Source organism: Pelodiscus sinensis, chromosome 1 (assembly GCF_052426305.1).
Source record: "Pelodiscus sinensis isolate ZL-2025 chromosome 1, ASM5242630v1, whole genome shotgun sequence".
In the NCBI taxonomy this organism is placed as follows: domain Eukaryota; kingdom Metazoa; phylum Chordata; order Testudines; family Trionychidae; genus Pelodiscus; species Pelodiscus sinensis.
Genome location: NC_143052.1, coordinates 14,328,764 through 14,341,291, shown reverse-complemented (window position 1 = coordinate 14,341,291; position 12,528 = coordinate 14,328,764). Strand labels below are relative to the sequence as shown.

Genomic DNA, 12,528 nt, shown 5'->3' with positions numbered 1-12,528 from the left:
GTACTCACTTTCCTCAGTTCTCGAGACGCTGACTCGAGTATAAGCCAAGGGGGGCATTTTTCAGCACAAAAAATGTGCTGAAAAACTCGGCTTATACTCGAGTATATACGGTAGGTAATAGTGAATCACTGACAGAACTGAGATTATAACCTAGTTCTCTTAAATCCCAGCCATAGTTCCCTCTAATTTATGTCCGTATGTGTAATGACTTTTGTTATGTCCACCAATATGGAAGTGGTGTGTGTGGCAAGGGCAGGTGTGAGGAGGTGGAGCGTGGGCAGGGTCTTAGGGCTGGGGCAGATGGTTGAAGTGTGGGGTGAGAGTTCTGGCTGGAAGTGCAGGCTCTGAGATGGGGCTGAGGATGAAGGTTTTGGGGTGCAAGCTGTTCTGGGGAGAGAGAACTCTCCCTGCAGCGTGTTTGCACCACAGCAGCTCAGGGCCAGGTGAAAGATGCGTCTCTACTGCCCCAGCAGCTCGAGTGGGCATGGCTGGGAAAGGGGTGCCTTGTTCCCTTGTTGGAACAGTTATGTGTGAGGACCAGTGGACAGAGGAGCCTCTGGCTGGGCTGTGGCAGCTACAGGTTGAGGCTGGCGGGCAGAAGTGCCTCTCCTCAGGCTGTGCAGTGCAGGTTCAGGGTTTGGGGAAAGGCATTTCTCATTGTTGCAGCTGAGGCAGCTTTGCGGGCCTTAGAGAGAACTTAGGTCCCAGTCCAGTGCTCTCTGATCATCTTTTGTTTGCAGGGTGATAGGGCAGTTGGTTGAACTTGAATTGCAATCTCTTCTTGACAAAACCCTTAGTTTGGAGTGGCTTAGTTGGTGTTGGTCCTATTTCAGCTATGGCTTGGACTAGATGTCTTCCTGATGTCTTTTCCAGCCCTAATCTTCTGTGATACTACTTATTTGGATTAGTGCTATGTTTAGGTCAATTTCACAGTTTAGAATTTTAAAAAAGGTAAACTTCATGAATACAGCTATTTAAATGTGAAATTTCATGGTGGTGTAATTATAGGATTCCTGACTCAAAAAGGTTGTTTCAGGGGGGAGAAGGTTGTTATACTTACTCCTGTTACTTTTCTGCTGCTGATGGTGGCAGCATTGCCTTTAGAGCTGAACAGCTGGAGAGTAGCAGCTGCTGCTGGCCAGGAGCCTGGCTCTGAAGGCAAAGTTATAGCCCATAAGGAATTAAAAGGGTTAAACAGAATGTGAAAAGCACGTCAATAAAAGGTCTGCCCTTGCGATATGTTGCTCTTCCATAAAATCCCTTACAGTTTACCATTTTTCATGGCATATGTTTTTGGAGTGTTCCCTTTCTTGTAGTGTATTATTTCTCTAGGATACCCACTGCGAGGACTAAATGGTGAATGACAATAGTTTTGAAATGCATGCATTCTTTAAATTCTAAATCTTTTTCAACAGATATTTTTTCAAAATGTTTTGCTATTAAATGATCATTTTTCATTGGTTGAAAATGGTCTCCCTCATTAGTTCTGATGACATAACTATTTTTAGATTAATTACATAATCATTGTCAAATGTTGGTTGGTAAGATATTTTAACTTCTTTTCATCTTACGTCTCCTATTAAGGGTTGAGTGTTATGTTGGGTTTAGAGCCAAATAAACTAATCTGATTTTTCACACTCTTATTTTGTTGTCCACTCCCTTCTTCGTCAACAAGATATTTTTTCTATCACTTTGACCTCAGTGCTGCACAAAAATCTAGCTTGCTAATCAGTCCACTGCAAGGCCCCGCACTACCTTTCCATCCATCTTTTCTAATGTGTCAGACCTACCATCTTGATATGTCGTGCTCGTTCCACTGCACTAACTCTTTCTTGCTCCAGCTTCAGTTCCTGATATGGACCCATCTCTTCATTTGTTGCTTCCTTAGGAATAGCCAGGATCCCAAGAGTTAATTCAAGTGCTACTTCATTAATAGTTTTGGTATATTCTAATCCTGCCACTTCATGAATTTTGGAACTTTACATACTGTACAGAGTTAATTTGTTAATTTTTTTTTAAAGTGGCAATAACCTGTTGCAACATTACCTTCAGTATCTGAGTTCTTCAGGATCTGGAAGTTTTTGTACCCTCAGGCCTTTTAGTTCTTTTCAAGATTTAAATATTCATCTTCTGGTAAGGCTAGAGAAAATACTGTAGCATTGGCATGCCAACAGTTTGCCATATAAGATTGCGTTATAATATTTGATGATATGATGGCTGTTCTTTTAAAAAAAAAAAGAAAGAAAATCAATGAATGAAACACTATGGCTAGTAAAAATTGTGAAAAAAATCACAAATTCTGTAGTTGTATCTCAGAAGTCCTTAATAATGCATCATATCACAAGAAGCTTTAGATCTTTGATTTCTCATAATATTATAGAAATGAAATATGTTGTTGGATTATAGGTTTGAGAGTTGAAGTTGCATCTTTTCAGCAGTAGGGATAGGGCAATTTTTTTTAACAGTGTTCAGATTGTTACTTTTCAGGTTATACTGCTATATTTCATTTTGCTATATTGGTTTTGGTACTCTTGAGACCTAATCTCTCTGACATCAAGATTTATTCTCTAATTATTTAGCAACAGTTTTCTATTAGAGAGAGCCAGACCTCAGTTACTTTTTATTTTAATCCTGAACAGATTCAGATGCTGAGCAGGATGCTGCTATCAAACTTGCCCAGGAACGAGCCGAAATAGTTGCCAAGTATGACAAAGTAAGTGTCCCTCATAATAGTGTAATTTTAGCATTGACTGTTTGAAATTGAAGTGTGATCTTCCTCTCTCAAGTTCAGAAATAAATAGCTGTCTCCTAAAATATTCTGTGTGATGTTCTGTATGATGCTTAGTACAAATTAGTAAAAAATGTAAACAATGAATGGTCCCACGCACCGTAGAAACTAAGAAAAAATGTAGCTAGATTAACAAAGCCTTTTTTTCCTCCTTACTGTTTTCGGTGATGGTTTGTTGAACTTCAGATTCAGATGTATGCATGCTGCTTCAGAGCTGTTTTAAGACTTTCGTCATTTTCTCTTACTAATATTGAGGTGCCAGTTGAGTTTTATTTATTCTGATTTTCCTGCTTAGTGAAAACCTGTGTATCATTCTACAGACATTACTTTTTGAGGCCATACATACTTTAACTCTTTATTGATGTGCAATAATAGAAATAAATACTAAATCAGAAATAGCAATTGAAAAAAATATAGCCAAATTGATTTGCCATTGTCACCTATTTTATGTAAACAAAAACATTTCATCCTGAGCTGTTTTTGAACCATATGCCAAGTAAGACTGTCATATAATGCAACTGTGATATGAATGCCTGCATGTTACTCACCTATTCTCCTCACAGAATCATTGGTAGCCTTACTAACCTTATTGCTCAGTCCTCCAGTGATTCAGGAGCCAAATTATTGATTAACATTACTGAAAAGCGCCACAACAGTAGCTGGCTATAGTACTGTATTTTCATATTTACATAGTATGACGGGAAGTGTGCTCTACATATACATGCATACATACTTTCACACAAAAAATACATATTCTGCCAGCAAATAGGTTAATAACTTAGTTGATAACTTGATTGGCTAATAATAAAAGCATCCTTATTGATTAATATGGTCAAGTAAATCTCATAGTGTTTTAATTTCATGTACAGGCAGTCCCCGGGTTACGTACAAGATAGGTAACCAAACTGTAGGTTTGTTCTTAAGTTGAATTTGTATGTAAGTTGGAACTGGTACATATTGTAGGGGAAACTCTAGCCAAACATTTCTCCAGAGCTCAGTTTTATTCTCCCACATCTCACTTCCCTCAGTCCTTTATTCTCAAGCTGAGGTGTCTGCTGAGAAAAGCCGCTCCGCGTCTCCCTGGTCTGCTGGGGGGGGGGGGGGGGGGGCTAGCTTCGCGTCTCCCTGGTCTGCTGGGGGGAAGCAGCTAGTGCGGGGTTGCCTCACCCCATTTGTAAGTAGGGATCCGATGTAAGTCGGATCCATGTAACCCGGGGACTGCCTGTATTTCAAAGAGTTACAGGAAAGCCACTTGCAACTCATGAGCTCACTCAGTCTAGAATATGTATGATTTTAAGAGAGTCATAGGGATTTTCTTTTCACTGACATTTGTTGTCTAGCAATAACTTTAGTACAAAGTGAGTAGTAGTAATGACTGAGAGACTTTTTTTAATAAGTGGTGCATCTGTTTAAAAGTTGACCTGGGTAAGCAATCCTAACTAGACATACTTTTCCAGATTTGTCTGAAAGTTGGTGTGTTTCTGGAGTGTATAGGCTAGGGTTAATGACTTAAGTTTAGAGTCATTTGAGCCTGGGGTTCCAGATATGAAAGTTCAGGAAAAAAAAGCGGGTAGTTGGCATCTGTCATCTTTACTTTATTTTTTATCTTATTTGTTACTTCGATTTTTTTTATTTTTACAGAGCTAGAGATCAAACTAGTGATATGACACAGGAGAAAATGGTTTCAAACTGTCATGTTTGCCCCTAGGTGGTGCACTAAATTTTTGGGTCCCCATGCTGAAAACAATATTTAAGAAAACTAGAGGGCTGAGCCTCCTGCTCACTACGCTCACCAATCCCCCTCCAGCTTGCCGTTTTCACAGCCAGAGAGCCTGTTAATCTTGCACTGAACCCAGCTGTGCTCTCCATGACCCCAAGTCACTTGCATCCTTCTCCACTCCTGCCCACCAGAGCCCTGGACGGCCCCCTGTATCCAAATATTCTTAGCCCATCCTATGCATTTGTGCCCTTCAGTTGTCAGCCAGTCCCCCCTGCTTGCACCCTTCCCACTCCAGCCCCACCTGCCATAAAATAGTCCATGGCCCACACGCCCCATCTCTGTCCTCAACTCCTACGCCCCCATTCTCCTGCCTCCACTCCTACACCCACCATCCTTCCTAACCCTTCCCCCACCTTCATTCCTACATCCACCCATCCTCTGTAATCTTTCCCCCACACTGCCTGTCCCTCCTTCCTTCATATTCCTATACCCCTATCCATTTCCTAACCCCTCCCCCTTTGCACCCCAACACTGCCCATCCCGCTGCCTCCATTCCTATATCCACTTCACTCCCACCATCCCCCCCTTAGTGCATCACCCATCCCCACATACACCCTTATCCCCTTTCTTCCCTCCCATGAACAGGTACCCTAACCAGCAAAGAAACAGCACCAGGCCCATATGCAGGAATTTGGAGGGCAGGGGGAGAAGGGCATGCTCTGGGTGCTGTGACAGCAGGATCTGGGCAGCTGCTTGGAGAGAAAGGGCAGCATAGGTGGTACTGCTGGGGTGAAACAGAAAAGGGGGGGGGTCTATGGGCAGAGGAAATGGAAAGGAGGCAGAGAAAAAGGCTGGAGGGAGGCCAGAGAGTGGGGGTTCCTTTGGGATGCCAGATTGAGAAGGTGGGAGTGCAGTCTGAGGTGCAGGGGAGGTGCCGAGGACACACCTGGTGGTTAGAAAGAGGGCTGGGGAGGGGGGCATGCAGTGAGGGAGAGTCGCCTGGTGCCACCATGCAGAGGCAGGCCACTCCCCCCTCTCCCGCTCCCACTTGGCTGGGTTGGCAGCTGCTCCGAACACTGCTGGGCCTCCCCTTTTTGATGCCTCGGGGATTGCCGGACTGCAGCAGCAGATTCCAGCAGGGCGGCTTGGTGCTGGTGCAGACACTCAGGGCGTGGCAGAGGATGGGGTCGCAGGCAACTGGGGATGCAAGGTGCGGAGCCTCACTCTGTTCCCGGTGTGAGTGGGCCCTGCCCAGGCCTTGCACCAGATGAAGCAGCTATCGGGGCCGGTGGGACTGAGAGCCCCTGCCTGGGAGGAGAATGGCCCCTGTTCCCACACAACAAGCCAAAGCTCAGCCTGCCCCACACATGTGGTCGTGCACCACAGGCAACTTCCAGAAATGGACATGGTGCAGCAGTTGCTTTCTGTGACGTAGTGGGGGTACCTGGCTGGTTTCTATGCTGCTGGCTCTGGGGTAACCCCCACTGGCTGCCGTGGGTACCATGACCCAGCAAAACAGGATGAGTCACTATGCAAACGAGTATGGCCAGCCACCCCCATGGAGAGGAACAAAGGAAGGTGGAATGCTGCCCTGGCTGGGGGGCAGGGCTGGAAGAGGGTTAGGTAGTTCCTGGCTGGAAGGCAGGGAAGAAGGAGCTGGGGAGGGGGGCTGGGACTCCCCTATCTCAAGGGGGGCACTGAGGCCTCTTAGCCCCAGTTCCTGTAACCAGATTACATCTGTGCTGCACTGTGCTGGAGGAACAATAAACAACCTCCATTCTACTGGCTGGTGAAGTCTGTTCATGCCAATTCGGGGGTGCAGGAGATGGGAAAATCCCGACGCGCCGTCACACTTTCCCTGAGCAGAGAGCTGTCAGGGCTGGCCCAGCACATAGCCAGCACTTTCATTCGGCCTCCAGGCCCCGTGCCACTTCCCCCTGTGGACCTGCTCCTGTGTGGCGCCTCAGGCCCTTTGGCCTGGTAAGGCCCCCAGCATCCCCAGGTCCAGACACCTCGGAGTTTCTACCTGGGGTCTACCCTGCGAGCAATGGCGGTGGCACAGACCCTTTCCCTGCAACAGGCTGATCTGGAGCAGTGTCCAGGCCCTGGATGGAATTGCTCCCTGCTTCGGAGACTGTTCGGGGACAGGTGGGGCTGCTAGGCAGCTTTGATAGGGCAGACTCCACCTCCCAAGGGTCCTTCCTGCTCAGCTCTGGACGCAGCCTTTCAGGAGGCGGAATCTGCCCAGGCTGCCAGGTGGCTTTGCCTGTCCCCGAACAGTGTCTGGGGCGGGAAGTCCATATGAGGGCGGAGCCTGTGGGGGACAGAGTGATGTGATGACATCACCCTGTCATTCCACAGGAAATTTATGTATGATTTTTTTAGTACTACAGGCAGTCCTCGACTTACGCGGATCCGACTTATGTCGGATCCGCACTTACGAACGGGGCTTTCTCGCCCCGGAGGTCGAGGTGGCGGATTGCTACCTGCGAGCTCCGGGGCGAGAAAGCCCCGTTCGTAAGCTGCTCCCGGTGCCCCTGGTCTGCTGGGGGGGGGGGGGGGGGCAGCTAGTGTGCCCCCCCCTCCCCCAGCAGACCAGGATTTTGTTGTGGACCCTGGGGCAGAGCAGCTGGGGCGCTGCCGATTGGTCCTGCAGCGCTGCTCTGGGCACTACTGGACCAACCCGGCAGCACCCCAGCTGCTCTGCCCCAGGTCCTGATTCAGCCGCTGCTGGTCAGTTTCAGCAGTGGCTGAATCAGGACGCCTGGGGCAGAGCAGCTGGGGTGCTGCTGGGTTGGTCCAGTAGCGCCGAGGAGAGGTGCTACTGGAGCAACCCAGCAGCACCCCAGCTGCTCTGCCCCAGGCGTCCCCAACTGGGAGTTGCTCTGTCCCAGGCTTCCTGGAATCAGCCGCTGATCAGTTTCAGCAGCAGCTGACTTGGGGACGCTTGGGGTTCTTAAGTTGAATCTGTATGTAAGTCAGAACTGGCGTCCAGATTCAGCCGCTGTTGAAACTGATCAGTTTCAGCAGCGGCTGAATCTGGACGCCAGTTCCGACTTACATACAGATTCAACTTAAGAACAAACCTACAGTCCCTATCTTGTACGTAACCCGGGGACTGCCTGTATTCATGCAGTAATACAGCTGAAAGATTTCCATTCTTGCCATTTTTTGTACTTTAAAGCTTGACCCTTGTAAGTACTCAGTCTGACTAGTTCCTTGTATTACATTAAAAGTTTTTTCCCCACATGAGGAGTGGGAATTTGGGGTCATTTAGCCAAGGAATTCCTACATCAAAGACACCTTCAAAAATGGTTGTCTAGTGCTGCCTCATACAGAGACATGCTAATGATGAGGTGAATCGTGATGGTTGCGAACTTACCCTTCAGATAACATAACTAAGGATAAATTAATCACAAGCCCCCACCTAAGACAAAAGAAGTTTTATAAACTGAGCAGCTGGCAGTTGTTATAACTTGTGAATCATGGGGTGGGAGCATTATTTTCGGAGTAATGTAATTCAGGTTTTTTTGGGGTGGGACATTGGACATGTAATGCATTCTGGGAGGGGCATTAGAGTATGGAGGTGTGAGGGAATAGGGATTTGGTCCTCCAGCAAGGGGAGGGGTGTTATCAGGAATGATATAAATGAGGATAGCGGAGGAGGCAAGAGTGGGGGCACACTCCCCAGTTCTGCCAGTGTTCCCCAAACTTCCTGCACACTAATCCTCCTGCACCCCACAGCTGTCAGTGTACCCCAACCTTCGTGCATCTCAGCCTTGCCAGTACACTGTAGCCCCTTGCATTTAAACCTCCATTCACTCTGCAAGTTTCTGAGTGCATCACAACGCCCCCCTCCTCCCTCCCGCACCTCCAGCTCTCCCAGAGCACCCCATCTCCCCTGAAATCCCAAAATCATTTTGGGGAAAAGTAGACACGTGAATGCTTCCTGGGAGGGGTAATTATTCCCCAACTCCTCTGACCCCTAGAGGGAAAGGGGTTTGTAGTGACTGCAAAGGTAGGTGGCTTTGGGGAGGGGTAAATGGGGATGGATAGATGGTAGGATAGGGGATGGAAGTTTAGGGGCTCAGGTGAGGGAGGTTTAGGTGAAGTGGAGGGGTGGGACAGTGAGAAGGGAAAAGGGGGAGTGAGTGGCAGAAGGATTTGGGGATAATAGGATCAGGAGCACCTGTAAGCCTCTCATTCTGCCCACTTTTGTGTGTGCCCAGATTTGGATGTGTGGGGAATCTTTGCCCCTTTTGCTACTCCTGTGTATGTGCCAGGATCTGGAGAGGGAGAGAGGCTGTTCCCATCTATCAGGGCATGTTGGGACATTGCTGAAAGAGGGCAGAGTTAAGTTAGTATAGGCAATCTCAACTGCATTTTGTGGTTTCTAACAGTTCGCCAACTCAGTGTTGTGCCAGTGCATGACACAAAACCTGACCACCATAAAACCGTAACACTTCATTCAATAACTTAGTTTTTTGACAGTGAATTGAAATTATTTTTGTGCTGGTGATCAATAAACATTGATCTTTACTCCATTGCTTTGTTTTGGGAGTTGGCTAAAACAAAAGACTTCTGATGGATATGAAATTTTCCATTTGTGATATCTGGTTCACATCCAGCCCATGTTGGTAGTACCAAAGTTTTTATCTTGACTTTTTGAGGGCTTCTGTAAAATGGTTTTGGTGATCCATTCAATATCCTGACCAGACAGGAATTCGTATAAAATAGCCATCACAGTTGGCACTAATGGAGACCTATTCTAGCATTCTTCTTATGGGGTCAGTGAATGTATCAAAGATGGAACTTTGCACTGATCTGCCCCAGGCCGCCTCCCTGGATGAGGCATACTGGCTGTCAGAATGGCACCTGCCATGAACAACAAGGATGTGTGTGCATAAATGAACATCAGCTTTGTTTTTTACTAGAAATGGTCATCTTCTGTATAACTCAGGCCTGCGTGTAATCTGGATGAAATCTTCAAATTCTTCCTCCTTCCTCTTGGTCTCCAGAGGGTATATAAATGTGGCTGCTCTTCATCCATATATGCCTAAGATTCATAGTTTTCTTTCTGCCCATACAGCTAAAATTCTGCATGGTCTCATAGCTTCACTATTTCAGCCGTCTCCACCACCACCTCAGACCTTTGTGACAAACATTACTCTTAGCCGTTCTACAAAATGCAGCTGCTAAAATAATCTTTCCTTGTTGATCTGATCATATCACCCCTCCCTTTCTAATCTCTCCACGAGCTTCCCCTTTCTCATCACAAGTTAGACACTTGTCCTGTCATTCAAAGCCTTTTAAAACATTTTCCCTCTCAATTCATCTGTTCGTTTACCACATTGTACCCTGGCTCTTCTAGTGACAAGAATGATTGTACAAAACCCTCATGAACCTACAATAGAAATGTATTTTAAATGACTAAAGTTAGTCAGATGGTTGTGGCGCTTTCTCATCCTCTGTGGGTCAGATTGGGCACTCTGTGATGCTGTCCTACAGGACAGATATAAAATATGCCTCCCGCTGTAGAATTTGTGTACTGTCCTCTTAAATTTTAGTCTATCTTGCTGTTTGGTGCCATAAGACTTCATTGTTGCCTTTCTTTGTCTCTTTAGGGACGAGACGGTGCCCAGATTGAACCTTGGGAAGATGCAGACTACCTTCTTTACAAAGTCACAGACAGATTTGGCTTTCTACAGTAAGTTGCTAGTTTCACAAGGAAATAAGATTTTAAAATCTTATCAAAACTTATTAGTATTTTTTGATGTATGCCTAATTGGTGAAAGTGTTGCTTGCTTTTAATAGAACTGCTGTGAGAACAGAATTCCAGTTAGTGTATGCATTTTTAAATGGTCTTGCACTGTGGTTTTTCAGTTATTATATTCTCCGCTTATTTTATTTCTATGATTGAAATTGATTTGCAATTGGGAATTGAAAGGTTTGACTATTTTACTTGGGTGTGAGAGTTATAGCTAGTTACAGTGAATACTTACAATCATGCTTCTGAATTAAGATTACATATATTATTTGTATTTTCAAATTTACAAAATAAAAATTTCAGAATAATTGTAGCATTGGTCCAAGGATATTAGAGATCTGAAGGAGAGAAGCTCTGTGTAACCATAAAAGTTTGGCTCTCACCAGTTGAAATTGGTCCCATAAAAGATATCTCACTTACTTTGTATCTCTAAAATGAAAATTGTAACATCCATATAAAATATTGAAAAAGTGCAGATCAGAAGTTTTGAAGTCCTAGAGAGGGAAGCTTCCTTTTTATGTTTTTACTGAATTTTCCATCTTTTTCATTTTCAAATGTGTAGGAAATTGCATACAGAGTTCTACAGTGATTTAAAAAAAAAAAAAAAAATTCCTGATCCTGTAAAGATGGATGACTGCGGTTCACATTATGCACTGACTAGTCCCATTAAAGTTATTGGGCCTATTCATATTGTACAAAGCTAAGCTCTTACATATGTCTTTCCAGGTTTGGGGCCTAAAATTTTATAATTAAGCACTCAAAATCAGGAAATTCCAGAACTCAGATTGTGTGCACCTCTGTTGCATCGCAGCATAGATTTGATCACCTATTATTTATTTAAAAAGCATCCGGATTAAATTCTAATATGTAAGTGAAGACCAGCATAACAAATATTGCAAAGGAAGTAGACTGAAGATTGATTTTTCTTCACTTTTCTGTACTCCGTTATACAGTCATGACATTCTGTTAACATTGAGGTATCTTTCCATTGTCTGCATAGACAATTGATCAGGCCATAAAATAAGCTTCTAGACCTGGAAATATCTTTAGCAAAGCTACTAGCCTTTCATTAGTGTCTATAGATGGGAGTAAAAGTATATTCTGAGAAGAACAATTTGCAGGTATTGAACACTTACAATGATTTGCTAACTTTTCCACTAACAAATCAGGATTCTTCAGCATTTTTAAGTTATGTATACACTACAAACTGTGGTGCATACAAGTTGTATTGGCACAAACACTGAAGTTTTTATATTGCTTGGGCTTGTGCAGACTTGGCTGCTTGTGTTGGTACTGGTGCACTCACCACGGATACTGGTCGGTGCAAACTGTGGTACATCATGGGTACATAAATGGCAGTGTGTGTATGCCACCATCTAGTGTAGTGCCTTTTGAGAAATGTTTGCAATGTATTGAGAGAGAGACTCATAGACTTTAAGGTCAGAAGGGACCGTTTTGATCATCAAGTCTGACCCCCTGCACAGTACAGGCCACAGAATCTCACCCACCCCTCCTAGAATAATCCTCTCACCTATATCTCAGATATTGAAGCCTTCAAATACTTTGAAAACCCCAAGATGCAGAGATCCTCCAGCTGTGATCTGTACCCTATGCTACAGAGGAAGGCGAAAAACCTCCAGGGTCTCTGCCAATCTACCCTGGAGGAAAATTCCTTCCTGACCCCAAATATGGTGATCAGCTACATCCTGAGCATGTGGGCAAGACTCACCAGCCAGACACCCAGAAAGTTCTCTCTAATAACTCCTATCATCCCTCCATTGACCTATTTCCCACTGATAATGAATGGTCAATTAGTTACCAAGATCATGTTCTCATCAAACCATCCCCTTCATAAACCCATCTAGTTTAATCTTGAAATCAGATAGATCTTTTGCTCCCACTACTTCCCTTGGAAGGCCGTTCCAGAACTTCACTCTTCTAATGGTTAGAAACCTTCGTCTAATCTCGAGTCTAAACTTCCTACTAGTCAGCTTATATCCATTTGTTCTTGTTTCCACATTGGTATTAAGCTTAAATAATTCCTCTCCCTCCCTGGTATTTAGCCCTCTAATATATTTAAAGAGTGCAATCATGTGCCCCCTCAGCCTTCTTTTGGTTAAGGTAAACAAGCCAAGCTCCTTGAGTCTCCTTTCATAAGACAGGTTTTCCATTCCTCGGATCATCCTAGTGGCCCTTCTTTGTACCTGTTCCAGTTTGAATTCATCCTTCTTAAACATGGGAGACCAGAACTGC

The 12,528-nt window shown here is 44.8% G+C and overlaps 1 protein-coding gene across 12 annotated transcripts in view; it reads left to right on the top strand.

Annotated features, from left to right (window-relative positions):
• Positions 1-12,528, top strand: part of USP6NL (USP6 N-terminal like) — a 240,383-nt gene that overhangs the window by 98,684 nt on the left and 129,171 nt on the right. For 6 of the 12 annotated variants that reach the window (XM_075907624.2, XM_006130651.5, XM_006130653.5 and 3 more), the window contains 2 exons: positions 2,640-2,713; positions 10,133-10,215. The exons of 2 other annotated variants lie outside the window; for them this stretch is intronic. In XM_075907624.2, coding sequence (XP_075763739.2) covers positions 2,640-2,713; positions 10,133-10,215 — 157 coding nt within the window. Of the gene's footprint in view, positions 1-2,639; positions 2,714-10,132; positions 10,216-12,528 lie in introns of those variants that run through there. 4 more of the 12 variants (XM_075907816.2, XM_075907942.2, XM_089778289.1 and 1 more) reach the window with 2 other exon arrangements.